The sequence below is a fragment of the Mesitornis unicolor genome, unplaced genomic scaffold, assembly GCF_000695765.1.
Source record: "Mesitornis unicolor isolate BGI_N332 unplaced genomic scaffold, ASM69576v1 scaffold34546, whole genome shotgun sequence".
In the NCBI taxonomy this organism is placed as follows: Eukaryota; Metazoa; Chordata; class Aves; order Mesitornithiformes; family Mesitornithidae; genus Mesitornis; species Mesitornis unicolor.
This window is the reverse complement of record NW_010192612.1, coordinates 1-18,884: the sequence shown is the minus strand read 5'-3', so window position 1 is coordinate 18,884 and position 18,884 is coordinate 1. Positions and strand designations below refer to the sequence as shown.

Sequence of the window (18,884 nt, the reverse complement as noted above, 5' to 3'; positions counted from 1 at the left end):
TGACTGATTTGTGTAGTGGTGAACTGTAAAGAAATACGTGTCTGGTTTTATTAAGTTGATGGTCAGTGACTTAAATGTGAGGGATACTAATTGAGGAAAACAAAGGGTAGCCTTTGCTTTTCATTTACTTACAGCTAAGTTGCTGCACTGAAGGTGATATTCTCCGTGTTCTGTTATCTTCTAACAGGTTAACTATAAGAAAGCCTATGAACTTGCCAAAGGTAAACTCGTTGGCTTCAAGAGCCTCCAAGATGATCCCAAACTCGTTCATTATATGAAGGTAGCCAAGATACAGTCTGAGCGAGAGTACAAGAAGGATTATGAGAAAACAAAAACTAAGTACAACATTCCAATGGATATGGTCAATGTTGTTGGTGCCAAGAAGGCTCAAGAGATTGCCAGCAATACGAATTACAAGAACCTCCTGCACAACTATACCTATTTACCAGATGCAATGAATGTGGAGCTGACCAAAAACATGATGGAGATTCAGAGTGATGTAAGTAAAACCTCATACGAACAGGATTTTTTTGAGATGCCTCAAGGAAAAACTGTGAAGACTCAGGAGAAGTCCCTGAATTGGTTTTTCTAATTTCTAACTTTTAAATCATTGTTTTCACTCCTTTATTAGAATGCATACAAAGCAGATTACAACAACTGGATGAAAGGCATTGGTTGGATCCCCATTGGCTCACTAGAAGTAGAAAAAGCTAAAAAAGCTGGAGATGCCTTGAATGAAAAGAAATATCGCCAGCATCCAGACACCATTAAATTTACAAGTGTGGTGGACTCTCCAGTAATGCTCCAAGCCAAACAGAATTCAGTTCAACTCAATGATGTAAGTAGAGAAGGAAATGGGTGTTGTAGTAGAGATGTCTTTACTGAAGAGTTGAGCATTGTCTTTAAAATTTTTTAAAGTACTATGAACCTGAAAGTGTTTCTGTGTCTTGTCATTGTTTTGCGCTCTGATTTTGCCCGAGTAATTTCCTAGTATAAGTCTGTATGGAAATCATACGGCTCTTTCAGTTTACATCAGCTGATTCTGTCCATTTATACTTTAAATACATTTGAAACACATTTGATTTAAGAAATGCAAAATTTTCAAGTTGTTTATTGGTGTTTTGCCACCTACAATAATGAATGGGTTACAGAATGTTTGATGAATCACAGTATGTCCATCATTATAAACCAGCAAGCTTGGGTTTCTGTTACACACTCCTACCATCCTTTATTATACCACTCTTCCAGAAATGGGTTTTTATGTCCATCGAAGGGCTTAATTTTACTGACTAAAGACTGCATAGAGGTTTTTGGGGTGCGTTCCTTCTATCCATAAGATTAACTGTGTATGAAAAGTGCAGTCTCAATCTTTATGAGATAGGTGGCAATGTACATTTATTTACAAAACCAAACATAAACCCTCAGTTAATTCACAGGGAGCTGGGGTAGCTGTGCACGGAAAGCAGGATTTACTTCTGTATCGTATCTTTTGCAGAAACTGTACAAATCTTCTGGAGAGGAAGTTAAACATAAATATACTCTTACCCCAGATGTCCCACAGTTTATCCAAGCGAGATACAATGCAGCTAACATCAGTGATGTAAGTGATTTCTTTACAGCTAGTTTTGCACCTTGTTAACGAATTTTCAAATAATACTTTGCAGATACGCTCATACTGCAGATTCCTTTCACTGATACGTGGTTCTATATGATCAACTTGTATTACTGTAATTTATCATTCTTTGTGTCTTTTCAATTTCCAACCAGATACCATTTAGTCATGTAATAATTCAATTAATTTAATTAGTAGATAATACTGATAAATGAAGACTGATGTATGTGACACCCACTGCATCTGCTTCTGAAGGATTTCCTGGAGTGGCTTTGACTTGGATATAGTTCATGTGATTCCTAGATTCTCTAGAATAATACGGGTTTTCTTTTTTAGGCATATTATAAACAAGACTACCATGATCTAATAGCTAAAGGGAACAACGTATCACTTGATGCTATTCCAATTACTCGAGCCAAGGCTTCAAGAAACATTGCTAGTGATGTAAGTATCTATTCCAGGTGTACTTTTCTTAGACTCTTAGTAAGAAAAGTTGTCCACTACAAGCCATATGGTAGGCCTCACGTTCCACAAGTTTCTCTAGAGTCAGTATTATGAGAGAGATTGTTAGTCTTTCCTAAAGACGCAGTTTGTGTAGAACTTATTTTATGCTCATGTTGTTTGCTTTACATAGGCAAATGCTATTGTGCTGTGTTTCTTAACACACTTTTCCCAGGAGAAATTAAATCAGTACTTCTTGCAATCATTCTGTGACAGATTTCCAGAAAATACACTACCTCAGCACCTATTTACAGACCATGAGACAGTCTGTGCTGGTTATATATGTTGGTTGTACAGTGGAGTATGGCTTATACATGAATCAGAAGGCCTTATAGTGCAAACTGTATAAAGTAGGATGTATTTCAGTTATATTTCATATAACTCAAGGAATTTTTCCAGTCATATTCCATTTGTTTGCTGTTGCTTTCAGATGACTGAGAAGGACTTCTGAATTTATTCTGATGTTTTTCATACATTTTTTAACACAGGAATGCTTAGGAAATGTTTTATCTTCCTTACAAGAAAAGCTAATGTAGATAAATCTTATTGTGATGTGTTTGAGCTGTTATGTACAGTTGGAGCAAGAAAAGCTGATGTAGGTACAGTTGTCGAGTGTGCCATTTAGAAGAGTTTACCTTTCTGAACTGCTCCTTTATCCAGTGAATATTGTGAGGGCTTTTCATTTTGTAGTGTAGACATCAATAGCCATGCCACAGTACATTTGCTCTCTTTCCTCTGTTTCTAGTATAAATATAAAGAAGCATATGAAAAGGCTAAAGGACAACAGGTTGGTTTCAGAAGTCTGCAGGATGACCCAAAGCTTGTCCACTACATGAACGTAGCAAAGATTCAGTCTGAGCGTGAGTACAAGAAAGACTATGAGAAGACCAAGACTAACTATCATACACCTCCTGACATGTACAGTATCCAGGCTGCTAAACATTCTCAGGATGTTGCTTCTAATGCCCACTACAAAAATCTGATCCATCACTACACCTACCTGCCAGATGCCATGGATGTTGAGCTTGCAAAGAACATGATGCAAATTCAGAGTGATGTAAGTATTTCACTGATTGCATTTTCGTCATCCTTCACATAAGATAGTTATGATAGTGTAGTTGGGCTATTATTAACTCTTTAGGATGAAGGAGTGAAGAAAATGTAACTATTGCTGTTATTAGAAATATATTCTGGAGATCTCTAGCATAGGAGATCTCTCCTAGAGCTGTCTCGGTCCCTCTTGTGGATACAGAGTTTCAGATGGTTGACTGGGCATACATGGTTGCACTCTGCAAAATCTGACTCTATGGATCCCTATGGAGGACCACTCATTTGAGCCCTAGAATATGGAAAGCTCTTAAAAAAGCATCCACAATATTCTTGCATTCAGACTGAGCATTAACCCTGTCTGAATATTTATATTGGATAACCTTTTGTGTATTTTGTAGCCAGGATGAATTTTTCACTTGCAGTCTGTGAATTTTACCATAGGAGGAGGTATGGGAAGAAAACCGAAAACCAAAGAACCAAAAGCCATAGAAAACCAAAGAGCCTCTGCTCTGTGGACCTTTGTATAACACCAGGTCTCATGGAGTCTGCTGAAACATAGAACAAATTAAACCATGTTAAACTGTCACCATAGGGTAGTTTAGAAGTTATTAAGAATTGAAGGATGGGGAGGGGATTTTTCATATAGGTAAAAGAAAAGGAAGGTTAGTGAATGCTGAAAGGATGTTGTAGCTTATAAGAGATGAATCACGAATAAAAAGTACAATAGCTTGATTTCTTCCTTATGAAATCACTGAGAAACATAAAACATACCTATTGTTCCCTTCAAGAATGTGTGAATATTTCCTGCTGGTGTAGAACACACTGGCTAGGCTACGTGATTATTGTTTTAAACAGAATTATTGCACTTCTGTGGAAAACTCTTGGTCCGTGTTGGCTTTCTCTCCTTCAGAATGCATATAAACAAGATTACAACAGCTGGTTCAAGGGCATTGGATGGAGTCCTCTCGGTTCTCTGGATGTTGAAAAAGCTAAAAAGGCTGGAGAGGCATTAAATGAAAAGAAATACCGTCAGCACCCAGACACCATCAAATTTACAAGTATCCCAGATTCAATACCGATGGTTTTAGCTCAGCACAACACCAAGCAACTGAGTGATGTAAGAAATTTTTCATTATTATGCAATACAGTGGGTTTTTTTAGAACCATGTTTATGATTTAGATGTTATGGTCTAATATTCCATCTAAAAGCAAAAAACTTCACTATTTTTACAATTTTTATAATTTAAAATTGCGATTTGCTGGTAAGAATTAAGCATTGTTGCATTGTCTCTATTTGTTAACACTGATATCACCTACCTTGCACTTGTCAACAAGTATTTGTTTGTTTTTCCTTGCAGGTAACATATAAGCAAGAGGGTGAGAAAGTAAAACACAAATACACCCTGGATCCTGATGTTCCTCAGTTTATTCAAGCCAGGGTCAATGCCTACAATCTGAGTGATGTGAGCATTACTGATGTTTTGTTTAGTGATATAGTTATTTGTCATTTACTTAATAGAAAAAGAACTTTTATTCGTGCAATGATATTGAATATAGAAATGCGCAAGCCTTGAATTTGGCTAAACTTTTACTTCTGCAAGTCAGTAGCCTTCCTTTAATAGCCTTAAAATACTCTGAATCTGTCCAGATGATAACTGCTAACAAAAAAACAGCCAGACTGCAAGGCCTGATATTGAAGCTAATGGGAAAATCTGAAGGTTCACTCAAATGAAGAAGGAGTTTGCCTAAGCAAGGGCAAAAATGTTGTTCCACATAAAAATTGTAAAAACCACATATGGTGTTAATGATTTAGCTGCATTAATTAAACTGATTGTCTTGGAGGACTGTCCTATCTTTGCAGCAGATTTATTTATCATAATATAACTGTAGTTTGTGTACAGGTTAGCATTTTTCCACGCAGTTGCAAAGACTAAACTGAATATTTTGATTCCTATAATTATAATAAAAACATTGGCTTAAACAACGTTGTTAAAATTGCTACTTGTAGAATTGCAAACTCACACTTTTCCCCCTGTCAGGCTAACTACAAAGCAGACTGGAAAAAGACGATTGCCAAAGGATATGATCTGAAACCAGATGCCATTCCTATTATTGCTGCTAAAGCTTCTCGGAATATTGCGAGTGATGTAAGTATAAGTTTACATAAAGTGAAATACAGACCTCCACTGTGTTACAGCTCTGTGTCGTATTATGCTATAGAGCTTATGCTATATACGTCCAATGGTGTAGAGACAATGAGTCCTGAGAATGGAAACTCTTACACTACTGTGAAATAACAAGGGAATTCAGATGGTTACAATGTTGAGGGAGGGCGTGTAACTGTGTATCTGAGCTTAGATCTATACCAGGGATCAAGACAAGCTGACAAATCCAGCAATCTTCCTTTTCTAACCTAAATAGTCCCATGCTGTCTTAAAAACACTTTCTGAGTTTATGGAATGAACTGCAGTTGTTAAAATACGAGTTTCAAAGTATTAAAATTATCGAAAGCATGTTGTCTCTTTCCAGAGTGAGTAAGGTTTTCTTTTGCTTTGTCCCCAGTACAAGTACAAGGAATCATATGAGAAAGACAAAGGCAAACAGGTTGGGTACCGGAGCCTGCAGGATGATCCTAAACTTGTTCATTACATGAACGTGGCCAAAATTCAATCGGATCGTGAATACAAGAAGGATTACGAAATCACCAAGACCAAATATCATACTCCTTTGGATATGTTCAGTGTGACGGCTGCCAAGAAAGCCCAGGAAGTGGCTACAAACGCTGGCTATAAGCAGCTAATTCACAATTATACACTCCTGCCTGATTCTGTGAATCTGGAGCTATCGAGAAATGTGATGCAGCTTCAGAGTGATGTATGTAATAGTTAGTGAGCTCATTTTTTCTTCTCATAATAACTATGTTACTCTAAGCTTTTAAGGCTAAAAAATGACCTATATTGGATTGACAGTAGATTGAGGTGTAAATGTCTGGTCTGGAACCCTGTATTTTCCAAAGATTATCAGAATTATGTATCGCTGATAAGTTCTAGGGACCTTACCTAGCAAATAACAGCTTTCTTTGTACCTCTACATATTTGGCTAATTCTTAGCAAATGAACAGGTTATATTTGCATATTTACTCCTCAGATTTTGTTCTGAGGTCTGTGCATTTGGTTTGTAGTGTGAGTTCTACACATTGGTTTAGTGAGAAGAATTTCTTTATCCCTAACACATAAATAGTCGTCAATGTTACGCTAAGAATTTGGAAAACAATAGCAGTTACAACAGACTTGTCTAAATTTTCCTTCAAAGATGAATGACCAGGAGAAATTTTAAGGCCTTACCTGTTTTTATGTATCTGGGCATTCTAATTTTTCTTGTCTCACTCTGTTTTTCCTTGTTTGTTTTTTAAAAGAATCTGTACAAAGCAGACTTCAATAACTGGTTGAGAGGAGTTGGCTGGATACCAATTCAGTCACTGGATGTAGAAAAGGCCAAAAAAGCTACAGAGATTCTCAGTGAAAAGAAATATCGGCAGCACCCGGACAAGCTGAAATACTCTATTACAATGGATGCAATGGAACAAGTGCTGGCTAAGAAAAATGCCGAGACCATGAATAAGGTGAGAATTTGTTCAGATGGTCACGACTGAGACGGAGATTGGGTCCTTGTCTTGCAAAATTGTGAGGCAGGCACATTCCCGCTGAAGTCATTGGAATTTCACATGGGTATGGCGGTTTCTTGGTCAAGACTGGACACCAAGAGTTGATGGAAACCTCAGGCTGTACTCATAATTAGGGGAGTTTATAGAGATTTAGTTTATAAAGATCAAAGATTTCTCTTTTGTGTGTGTGATTAAAGATGTCTTCTCCAGATGTATACTGCTTTGGTAACCTTTGCTCTGTTTCTGCAGGAAGTAGCACTCGTAATCAGCGAGCTGAAAAAAACCCTGAAATTCTGACATTTTGTACAAAATTCCTTGAAAAGTGGAGTTCTTTAAATATGTCCCTAGTCATCTGGGACACCACTAGTCCTTGTTCTGTGTTTGCAATGGAAAGTGAAAATTTTCGGTTTCCATATTTATTAGTTATCAAAACGCACTGTGCAAACTTCTCAGATAAGGCCCTGAAGAAAGAGGAGCAATAGAATATTGCCACGTGGCAGTTATATTTGTGGAGATTATTTGTAGTGCTTATGGAACTTTACTGTGAAATATTATTTATTTATTGCAAATGAGCAAAACAAAAGCAAGCTCTCATTTTTTGAGTGCACTGCCTTTTCAATGCTAAATATGACTTTGTCATTGCAGAGGCTCTACACGGATAAATGGAACCAAGAAAAGACCAGCATTCATGTTATGCCAGATACTCCAGAAATTCTGCAGTCTAGAGTGAACCAGATCACAATGAGTAATGTGAGTTACAGTGGGCATTCAGCATCTGCTGCATGCAAAAAATTGGTGTAATTTTTGTCTTTTTTGCAAATATTTCAGTTCAGATGTAGGGTACTTCAGCAGTTCTGCCTTCATAATAGAGTACCTGTTCTCTTTTACATTTTACATTAGAAACTTTACAAAGCTGGGTGGGAGGAAGACAAGAAGAAAGGTTATGACCTGCAGCCAGATGCTATTCCAATCAAAGCAGCCAAAGCCTCCAGAGACATTGCAAGCGATGTAAGTTTGGTTGTGTGACAGTACTCAAAGTAGCTACAAAGACAATCAGAACGTTCTGACCATTCTGTTATTTGCAAATGTGTTTTTTTCAAGCATCTTGAGTCGTCTAGGTTTCAATTATATGCTTGATGGGATAAACCTTTGCTGTAGCTGCTCTCCAGTGGAATAACTGTACTATTTTTGTTCAGCAAGCTGCTGAGCTTCCTGTGCCTGAGTTCTATGGGCTATTTTGTAAGACTGAGTATGTTTAAATGACGAAACCTGAGATCTTGTGATGCAAAGGAACAAATATTTTCCACACATTCAGAGATAAAATTGAGCTTAATGGTGCATTCTTTTCATTCGAGTTTTTACTCTTCTTTCTCTTTCCTCCTGTCAGTACAAATACAAACTAGCCTACGAAAAAGCGAAGGGGAAGCATATTGGCTTCCGCAGCCTTGAAGACGACCCCAAGCTGGTGCATTTCATGCAGGTGGCTAAGATGCAATCAGATCGTGAATACAAAAAGGATTACGAGAAGGCAAAGACTAATTTCCATACTCCAGTGGACATGGTCAGTGTTGTGGCAGCCAAGAAAGCACAGGAAGTGGCTACAAATGCAAACTACAAAAGCTTGATCCATACCTACAACGTTTTGCCTGATGCTATGAGTCTTGAATTAGCCAAGAACATGATGCAGATACAAAGTGATGTAAGTGATTCTTCAACCTTCGCATGACAAATTTAATGATGCTTAGTTTATGAAAGCACACTGTGAGATAAATAGTTTTCTTAATGAAATCAGTTCAGCTGCATACTAAAATGTAGTAAATTAAATGAGACCTTCAGCAATGATAGCCTTTGTATTTTTCTAAGACTCTGAAATATTAAATTACACCTGTTGCTAACGAATATGGGCTCAGAAATAAATAATTTTATGTATAAAGTAAAATGGATATTTACTGCTTACACGTCCCATCAGACTCCTCAGGAGCAATACTTGAGTGCAGGCCAAGACAGGAAAAGCTTCACTTTTCATTACTACTTTTATCTTGTGCTTTCAAAAAGATATCTTTTCAGAAGAAGGGGAAACCACCTAAGTAGCTGTATTCTCAGATTTTCTGGGACATTTAACCTCTAGAGAAAAGCGGTTTTTTTTCTCAGTATAGTGGTTTAAGATAATCCTCTTCTTCAAGAGGGCTTTAGTGTGTAATTTCACGTGAGCAATATATGCACATCGTGAAAAGGATCTGAACACTGTATAAAAGGCAGTAATAAAATAGACACTAACAAATGTGTTTCTAAATGAACTCTGAAAGCGTTTTGATGTTTGCCTCTTTTTAGTGTAAGTGCATTCAAAATCTAGTATTCATTAAACACCGAAAAAAGTGTGATGATTTACAGACATTTTCATGCATCTGCTTCTTTTCTTTTCTTTCCTTTCTGCTTCCAGAATCAATACAAAGCAGACTACGATGAAACTATGAAGGGTGTGGGATGGGTCCCACTGGGCTCCCTGGAAGCTGAGAAGAACAAAAAAGCAATGGAAATTCTTAGTGAGAAGAAGTATCGGCAGCATCCAGACAAGCTGAAGTATTCTGTTCCCATGGATTCCATGAACATGGTCTTGGCTTTAAATAATGCTAAAATCATGGATGAGGTAAGAGGTGTTCACCACAACTCATTTAAGTTTGCACAAGTAAGAAACAAACTACACCTGATGCAATTGTCAGTCTTATTGTGTGCAAAGCTTTGGAAAGAGTCAGTTTTGGCAGCTAATGTACATGCTTGACTTAAATTCTATGTCATCTCAATAGACCTGAGAGCAAAGTATGATCCTAGTATTTCTGAGAAATGTTTATAAAGACAGACCCAGGTGTGTGTGCACGCACATATGCTTAATTAATGAAGTTTACCTAAGATAACTGGTTATAGAGGGTTAAAATAAAAAGGGAAATGCTCCCACCATGTCAGTTGTTGCATCATTGTAAATAAAGTTTATATTTCAAATAAGAAATTATTTTATTTAATTTTTCTGTAATGTTGACATCTCTTTTTTTCAATCCTTGCAGCACAAGTACAAGCAAGCATGGGAAGAAGACAAAAAGAAGATTCACATCACACCAGATATTCCACAGCTCGCTTTGGCAAAAGTTAATGCATTTAATATAAGTGATGTGAGTACTGTTTGTAAAGACTAAGACTTTGCTCTTATTGTTTTTAGTTATTAGGAATAAGTTAGATGACAGCATACAAAAATTTCACAAAAAGCTATTAATTTTCCTTTTCCCCGCTTCCTTCCCCAAAATGAAATACTAAAAATTTGCCAAGAAAAAGCCAAAGCATTTATAGTCAGATTATGAAGTGTTCACGTAGGTCATTTAAATGTAGTAGCTACTAACAAAGTAGTGGAGTTTGAGTGCTATCCATGTTTATTACGGTATTTATTATTTTATTTCCCCATGCACAAAGTTTTGTATGGGATTAAAAATTCTTTCATGCAGATTGATCCTGTTCTTTTGGTAACAGATGGTATCATAGTAGCCAATTGTTAAATCTGCAGACGCTAAATATTGTTTCAATTGTGCACATCTTTAATGTGCACAGAAATAGACAAATTTCTCTCATTTTTCAAATAGCTGACATCCCTATAGATGTGACTTTTCACCAATATTTGTGCACATGGGAAAAAAAAAGCAATTTCTTGCTCTTGTGTTATAGATTATTGTTGCTGTTTCTAGTGCAGTCCAACTGCATTGATGTGTGGGTACTGAGTTAATTTTGAAGGAGTATTCATCTCTCTGAGTGCCTTAAACAACTGTTCAAGGAGTGTTAAACATATGAACACTCTGTGCTTCAAGTTATCATATAAAATGAGTAGAGTTTTATTTAACAAGTGTGGCGTGTTTTGCTTTTTTAAAGGATGATTCTTTTCTTTCTTTTCACAGAAAATGTACAGACATTCATTTGAAGAATCTAGGAAGAAAGGGTATGATCTCAGAGCTGATGCTATCCCTATTAAAGCTGCCAAAGCTTCTAGGGATATTGCTAGTGATGTAAGTTCTTGAAGGAAAAAATGATCCATTTCAGATCTTGTAAAACACTCATTTCTTGACCCAGCTCAATTTTATACGCCAATTATATGAAATCTCTTTATTCTCTTGCTTGTAAATAATTCTGAAGTATTCAATGTATATTCTAATACGTTTTCTAACAGGGTCAAAGAACAAATTCTTTCTTAGAAAGGTAAGGAGATATATGAGGGACTCCTAGTAAAAAAAAAAAAAGGCAGTTCATTCCTCAGTGTGATGGTGCTTGGATACTTTATGTTGTATATTTGTAGTTTAGATTAATGTTCAAAGATCGTTCTTCTAAATATTTGAAAAGAACAAACGTGAACTTAAATTATTCTTACTGCTGTGGTACAGTTCTCTTTCTTTCTCTGGTGAAAGTCCCATTAATTTTTTTTTATGCAGAGAATATGAGCTTCTGAAATCCTTTGTGTATCAGTGATGACGGATTTGCTGTGGCTGGGGTAAATCTGGCCTGAGAGAGGGGTGAATTTAGAGCCTAAGGACTTGTTATTTAGCCCACCACTGGGTTTTTTTTGATAACCTAGGGGATGCTGCAGCCGCTGCAAAATCTGTCACTGCTCTAAGTCTGAGGGGAAGATACTTCCATCTGAGGTCTTTCCAAGCAGCAAGCAGTGAAGGAAAAACGAATTGATACCTGAGCTCTGTAGTTCATTGTCCAGGGTTGATTAGAGATTGAGGAAGGGATTAAGAATTTGACCTGTTGGTTTTATCAAACAAACAGATGCAAAAGATCTTGGGAAGTGTCTTGAATTTTGAATCATTTGTACAAGTGAACCTAATGGAAGTGATGCTAAGATCTTTGATTTTATGGTTGGTCTTTAGATCTGAACTCAGGTATTCCAAGTGTGGTGCAGACTACCATGGAATTAGTTTGCTAAGCCAAATATTGGAGACAGGGTAGCAACAGTAACAGAGAACTGTGTGGGTTAATGTACCCTGGCTCTAGTGTCTGCGATGGCTCGTCATAGAGCTAATGTGGGTGTATCTACCCTGCAGAGTAAAAAGAATAAAAAGTGCACTTCTTCCAAAGAACTCTTTACAGCAAACCAGAGCTTATGTCTTCCTTTGCCTTGTGCTTTCTGTCCGTTTGTTTCATATTTTCATTGTGCCATTTATAAAGATTGGAAAGCAACTGAACCTTGTGGAGGAGCAGAATAAGCTATTGTAAGGAAATTTCATTTATTAAGAAAACATTTTAAATATATCTATGTATGCTAGAGATCTGTTTTGCTTTACAGTGCACCCTAAAGGTAGATGGACAAAACCACCATCTCTGTATGCTTTGTGATGTTTTCTTAACAATGTAAAAATCTTATTTTAATCTAAGTTTTGGGAGTTTTATCCTTACAAGATAGCTGTTGCTTATTAAACAAATGAAGTAGAATTAAAGTCTCTGTTTCCGTTCTCTTCACAGTATAAATACAAATTAGGCTATGAACAAGACAAGGGAAAACTGGTAGGCTTCCGCAGCCTCCAGGATGATCCCAAACTCGTCCATTATATGCACGTGGCTAAGATGCAGTCTGACCGTGAGTACAAGAAAGCTTATGAGACGAGCAAGACGCATTACCAAATGCCTTCCGATACGGTCAGCATCGTGGCAGCGAAGGAGGCACAGGATCGTGTAACCAATACAAACTACAAACGATTGATCCACCAGTACATGCTCCTACCAGATGCCATGAGTTTTGAACTGTACAGAAACATGAATCAGATACAGAGTGACGTAAGTTTCTGTTTTCTTTCTGGCGTTCACGGCTGTGACTTTTTTTCCTGTATATTTTATTATGGCTGTGTTTTGGAAACAACAGAATTATTTTGTGTGAGCTATTTGTAAATTGTAAACTTTCCTTTCGTGTTCTGTTTGCAGAATGAGTACAAGCAGGATTACAAGGAGTGGTTCAAGGGGATCGGTTGGAGCCCTGCTGGTTCTCTGGATGTGGAGAAATCGAAGAAAGCCACAGAAATCGCAAGTGATCGGAAGTACCGCCAGCATCCCAGCATGTTCCCCTTTACTAAACAGAATGATGCCATGGACCTGGTCCTTGCAAAGCAGAACGCAAATATCATGAACAAAGTGAGTATTTAGGGAGAAAATCAGGCAAACATTCACTTATAATGAATTTCAACAGTCTATAAGGCTCTGTCACCACCTTTATGTAGTAGTGTTTCCCTGGGAAAAACATCTCTCACTTGCAGGTTTCTCCTTTTTTCATTTTTCTCTTAATGAAACACTCAGTTACTGATAAATAGCATTGGTTTAATAAATATTTCCTCATTCTTCTCACTGCTGCCTCTCCAACTTCTATTCTTCTCGTTGTATAGAAATTACTGACTCTGAAAATCTTGATAGTTGGGCTTCGTCAGAAGCAAGACTGGATCCTAATTCAGCTGATTCTGGATTAGGCCATAACATATAACATATAAAAGTAAATCTAAGTCAGCATCTTCACCCATCCATATCCAAAGTATGCAGATGGAAATGTGAAAACCCCCAAGGAGCCATTCTTTGTCATTTATATTAATACATGTGATGTTTCTTTTTCAATAGCATGCTTATACTGAAGCTTGGGAGAAGGATAAAGTTCAGGTTCATGTGATGCCAGATACACCAGATATTCTACAGGCAAAACAGAACAAGACGAACTACAGTCAGGTAGAGTTTTTTAATCCTTCCTATTACATTTTAAATTAATATATACTTTCTTCAAATTTAAGGGTGTCTCCCATTTCAAAATAAGTGTTTAATTTCTATAAGTTAGAAGAAGCAGAATGGGGGATTTAGAACAGAGGCAAGAATTTTTATGTGAGTAATATTTTCAGAATAGCAGTAAGTACCATCTTCAGGCTAGCAAAGAAAGAGCCTAAATTACATTGCAGTGTATATATAAAATATAAGTCTTATTTTTGAAGCCTAGGCATGTGTAGTCCATACTTCATGCTTACCATAGAAATCAGTCATGTTAAAAATTCCTCGCTGTAAAATTACAAGTTTGTTGTGTGTATTTTTAACTTAACATATGGGAAAATAAATACGTGCAGTGATTCTAACTTTTCTGTCAGCTTTTAGATATGAGAAAGTGACAATTGTGCCACTGGAAAATATTTAGGTTTTGCTTTGCATGATTGCTCAACAGCAAATCTTTGACTTGTAAGTGCTGGTACTTAACCATGCACAAACTGAATTGGCTATTAAATGGCTACATTACAGCCCTATTAATTAAAATTTTGTTAAGCCAATTGAAAATTTTCTGTTCTTGCAGATGTATATATTTTAAATTCCCCAAATATGTTTCAAATCCCCAAGATAAGCTATAGCAGGAAGCTGCTAAGGTAAAGAAAAGTGTCACTATGTAGTCACTAGCCTAAGACTTGGAAGACCTGTGCTCCTTGCTTGTTTTCCCATTTCTCAGTTCCCGTTCCAGTAGCCCTCCTCTCATAACCAAAGGCTGTAAGGTGACCAGAATTTAGTAATATGGATCATTAGCATATCTAAATAGAAGGTGATTGCTAAGACTTTTTAATTAATATTGTTTTCAATTTTAGAAACAATACAAGCTTGGCTGGGAGGAAATGATAAAGAAAGGCTATGACCTCACGCCTGAAGCCATCTCAGTGAAAGCTGCCAAAGCTTCAAGGGACATTGCAAGCGACGTAAGCATCGTTTCTAATTCAATGGGTTATAAACTTTATCTAGTTGCTATAACCTGCAGAGTCACACTCGATGCAGATATACCTCTCTGAGAAGGTACTGGGAAATCCTCTTCACAGCTCTGAAACAGACGTGGTGACACATGTATTGGTGTTATCCCTTGGCATGAATGTCCTCATATGAATATGGTTATAACTTGTATGAATACAACTCCTGCATTTATGGAAGAGATTTTATTAATTATCGTGAATGATTCCAATTACAATGCTTATGCATCTACATTTTTCATTGCTGGTTATTTTATTCATCGAAATACTTCAGTACATCAGCCTTTTGGAGTTCTGAACAGTATGAGTGGATCCAATGGCACGGGAGACCATTGTTACAGCCATGCACTCAGGGACTCTGTTCAGGACAGAGCATTCACTGACACCAAGTGACACACATTAATCAAGGCTACTAAACCTTTATGTGAGGTGCCATAACAAGTTGCTAATTTCACTGCTGATGAGAAACATTGAACTGAGTGAATATATTGATATTTTGCTTATATATTTTACCATTTCCTGTTTCTTATTGTAATTTGAATAATGCAATCTTTGTCATTTTAGTACAAGTACAAAGAAGGTTACCGCAAGCAGCAGGGACATCACATCGGATTCCGCAGCTTACAGGATGACCCTAAGATGTTGTGGTCTATGCAAGTAGCTAAGATGCAGAGCGAGAGGGAGTACAAGAAAGATTTTGAGAAGTGGAAGACAAAGTTTAATATGCCCGTGGATATGTTAGGCTTCCTTCTGGCTAAGAAATGTCAGGAATTGGTTAGTGATGTAGACTACAAACGGATCCTACACCGCTGGACTTGTCTGCCAGACCAGAATGATGTCACCCAGGCAAAGAAGGTCTATGAACTACAGAGTGATGTAAGCTTCCTCTGCATTTAATTAATGTAGTTTTTGTAAAATACATATTGCTTATTAAAAAGTATCTTTAATAACTGTTTTTTTAATGTCAGTATAGATCAGACTGAAGCTAAAATACCAGTTAGTCTTTTAATATGGTTTAAAAATGAGTAAGGAAATAATCTACTATGGTTTTGTTTTTATTTTCCTTAATAGAATCTGTATAAGGCAGATCTGCAATGGCTCAAAGGCCTTGGATGGAGTCCTTTGGGATCTTTGGAATCTGAAAAGAACAAGAAAGCTTCTGAAATACTGAGTGAGAAGAAGTACCGGCAGCACCCAGATACTATTAAGTTCACAAGTATCCCAGATGCCATGAACATCGTTTTAGCAAAATCTAATGCTAAAAATAGAAGTGATGTAAGTTGCCTCTAGAGAGAGAACATGCTATTCAATAAATGAATACGTTAGTATGCATTTGTTAAAAGGACCTCCATATCAGAACATGTGATAAGATATACAAGTATCAGGTGTTTAGGATCAGTGCCCTGCTGCTCAGTTGTCAGGATGTACTGCACCTTGTTCAGAAGATTAAGGTCTTTAGTGCTGTATAATTTATTCAGAATTAACTGCAAATAAGACATTTTAGTGTCTAAATGTATTGTCATAATGCTGTGTCCTTGACAATTCATGGGTTTAAAGAAGAAACAAGGTGGTATTTCAGTAAGAAGTCCTTGTATTATTTGATTTTAATACCTTGCATTGTTCACATCGCTCATGCTTGCGTAGTGCATCTTTGTTTTGGTGTTGTACGGAAAAGGAAAACTGAATTTACTGCTGTGCATGTAAGCCTTTGATCAAAGTATTTTTGTTTGCCTCTCTTCAGATTCTGTATAGAGAAGCTTGGGACAAGGACAAGACTCAGGTTCACATCATGCCTGATACTCCTGAAATTTTGCTGGCCAAATCAAACTTAATTAACACAAGTGATGTAAGTGTCTCTCTACAAGGGTTTGGGTTTTTATTAAAGGAATTTGGAATTAGCCATTGTGGCTTTACTTTAAAAAGCAGTAGAGTAATTCTGCAGTTCTAACAGAAGCACAACTGTGATCTCTTCCTGTGGAAGTCGTTATGCACTGGAAAACAGGAGTGGAATTGCTAAAATATAAAGGGGAAGTGGAGTTGCTAGAATACAGAAAAATACCAAGAAAATATTCATCAGAAGTTAGCAATTTTCTCTTTCATCCCTATTGATCATATTAAAACTGTTGATATGTGCTCGGTACTTTTTAGTAAGCCTGTCATTCTTGTTGAAATGTCTGAATATATTGAATTGCCTCTCTAGAACTACATAGGATTATGTAATTTACATCTAATTCCTGCTTATAGTGGAACAAATATAGACTATGTGCAAGTTAGAGAAATATTAGCAGCTCTAACATAAGAACTCAGGAAGACAAAAATAATTGCAATTGAAAATCGATGTAGAGAATCATGGGCTTTCATTATTCACCTCTGTAGAAGACTGCATGAATCATTCGAATTAATATGTTAAGTAAAAGAAACTTTTGAACTCGGATGAGTTCATCAGAAAACATACAAATAATAGTTATAAAATATGTTATATCATCAGTTACAAAATACACATTATTAAAAACAAGCTATGGAATTTAATTTTCTGAATGAAACTGTTTTGAATCTCATATGTTGTTTTCAGTAACCAGGGGATGTATGTTGTAGTAATGAAAAACTCTCTAGAAAGCTTTATTTGCAATGATTACTTGGAATTCTTCCCCAACAGAAACATTACAAGTTGGGCTATGAAGAGCTGAAGAGGAAAGGCTATGATCTTCCTCCTGACGCTATACCCCTCAAGGCAGCCAAGGCATCCAGAGACATAGCTAGCGAAGTAAGTCTTCTGCACTGAAAATCATAGCGGGACACAGAGCTGGTACACAAAGATGTCTTTTATTGAAAAGAAGGAGGAGTAGAAAGTTTTAACAGTCTTATACTGCTGCCAGCCCCAGAGTTTGTAGAATGTTTAATGATGTAAAGTTAATTAAACTGATAACAGTAATTTACAAAGAGATAATATATAAGTATAAAAAAATCAGACAGTATCTTCTGGACATGCAGTAAAACACCACAAATCATAGAAGATTACACACAAAAAATTTGAAACATGTTACTTATGAAACTTTTAACCACTGTATTAATAACAGAGAAATTTAAATTACACTTTAAAAAGATGTGATAATTACTGTTTCTGCTTTCAATTAGTACCAGTACAAAACTGCGTACCGAAAGCAGCTTGGCCACCACATCGGGGCCCGGAACATAGAGGATGATCCAAAGATGATGTGGTCGATGCACGTGGCCAAGATCCAGAGTGACAGGGAGTACAAGAAAGCCTTTGAGAAGTCCAAGACGCACTTCAGTAGCCCAGTGGACATGCTGGGGATCGTGCTGGCCAAGAAGTGTCAGGAGCTGGTCAGTGATGCTGATTACAGGCACCCCCTGCATCGGTGGACCTGTCTGCCAGACCAGAACGATGTTGTACAAGCCAGGAAAGTGTACGACCTTCAGAGTGATGTGAGTTGTTGTTTGCTGTCTGTGTGAAAAGCAGAAGTGTCTCTTGTGTTGTGTTCCTTCGCTGGAGGAGATCCAGATGGGGACAGCATAACACTAGGCTGTTTCTGTGAGACTGAAATTATCTTGGTGAGATTTGGTGATGTGAATGTTCAGGGCTGAAGTTTGTGTGGGGTCATACTTGAATGTGACAGAAGAGTCCTGTGTTGCCTTGAGCATTTCTGTGGGAAGATTTGCCACAAGAGGCTGGAATTGTTTGTCAGGGGAAAGGCAATGGAGTCAAATATTCTGTGTTGGAGGACCAAGAGTGGGCAAAGGGAAGCCATGTGTGCAGTAGCAAATGTTATGAAGGGCATTAGGTGGTGAGGTGTAATGCAGCTCCCATGCCTCTGCCAGCTGAAGATGTTCAAACAGTGCAGGTCTTTTCCTGGGAGACTACAGAGTTGGAGGGAGAGGGTTTCTGCATTTCTTGTCACCTGCTTGTGCTGTTGTAGGCATGGAGAGTCAAGATTTGTGCAAGCTGGGCTTAATGGGAGTCCCTTTGTGGTGGCTGATATGCTCAGGCAAAGGTGTTTTGGTAGGCAGAGCTTCCCTAGGTAGGAGCAGTGGTTGCATGGAGTCAGGAGGTTGCTGAGGTGCTTTGTGTCCTTGCCTGTCCTTTCAGAACGTGTACAAGTCGGACCTCCTGTGGCTGAGGGGCATTGGCTGGTCCCCAAGTGGATCCCTGGACGATGAGAAGAACAAGAGGGCGAGCCTCATCCTGAGTGACAAGAAGTATCGTCAGCACCCAGACACCATCAGATTCACCAGCCTTCCTGACTCCATGCCTATG

At 37.5% G+C, this 18,884-nt stretch overlaps 1 protein-coding gene across 1 annotated transcript in view; it reads left to right on the top strand.

Moving 5' to 3' along the window:
• The window catches only part of LOC104542745 (nebulin-like), a gene marked incomplete at its 3' end in the record, with an annotated part of 32,785 nt that extends 13,908 nt beyond the window's left edge, over positions 1–18,877 (top strand). The window contains exons 18-43 of the mRNA XM_010187155.1: positions 188–499; positions 632–838; positions 1,496–1,600; positions 1,949–2,056; positions 2,859–3,170; positions 4,074–4,280; positions 4,522–4,626; positions 5,203–5,310; positions 5,726–6,037; positions 6,579–6,785; positions 7,473–7,577; positions 7,728–7,835; positions 8,215–8,526; positions 9,268–9,474; positions 9,887–9,991; positions 10,763–10,870; positions 12,324–12,635; positions 12,780–12,986; positions 13,461–13,565; positions 14,456–14,563; positions 15,173–15,484; positions 15,680–15,883; positions 16,350–16,454; positions 17,265–17,372; positions 17,744–18,055; positions 18,717–18,877. Coding sequence (XP_010185457.1) covers positions 188–499; positions 632–838; positions 1,496–1,600; positions 1,949–2,056; positions 2,859–3,170; positions 4,074–4,280; positions 4,522–4,626; positions 5,203–5,310; positions 5,726–6,037; positions 6,579–6,785; positions 7,473–7,577; positions 7,728–7,835; positions 8,215–8,526; positions 9,268–9,474; positions 9,887–9,991; positions 10,763–10,870; positions 12,324–12,635; positions 12,780–12,986; positions 13,461–13,565; positions 14,456–14,563; positions 15,173–15,484; positions 15,680–15,883; positions 16,350–16,454; positions 17,265–17,372; positions 17,744–18,055; positions 18,717–18,877 — 4,862 coding nt within the window. The remainder of the gene's footprint in view (positions 1–187; positions 500–631; positions 839–1,495; positions 1,601–1,948; positions 2,057–2,858; positions 3,171–4,073; positions 4,281–4,521; positions 4,627–5,202; positions 5,311–5,725; positions 6,038–6,578; positions 6,786–7,472; positions 7,578–7,727; positions 7,836–8,214; positions 8,527–9,267; positions 9,475–9,886; positions 9,992–10,762; positions 10,871–12,323; positions 12,636–12,779; positions 12,987–13,460; positions 13,566–14,455; positions 14,564–15,172; positions 15,485–15,679; positions 15,884–16,349; positions 16,455–17,264; positions 17,373–17,743; positions 18,056–18,716) is intronic.
• Between the last annotated feature and the right edge of the window lie 7 nt (positions 18,878–18,884).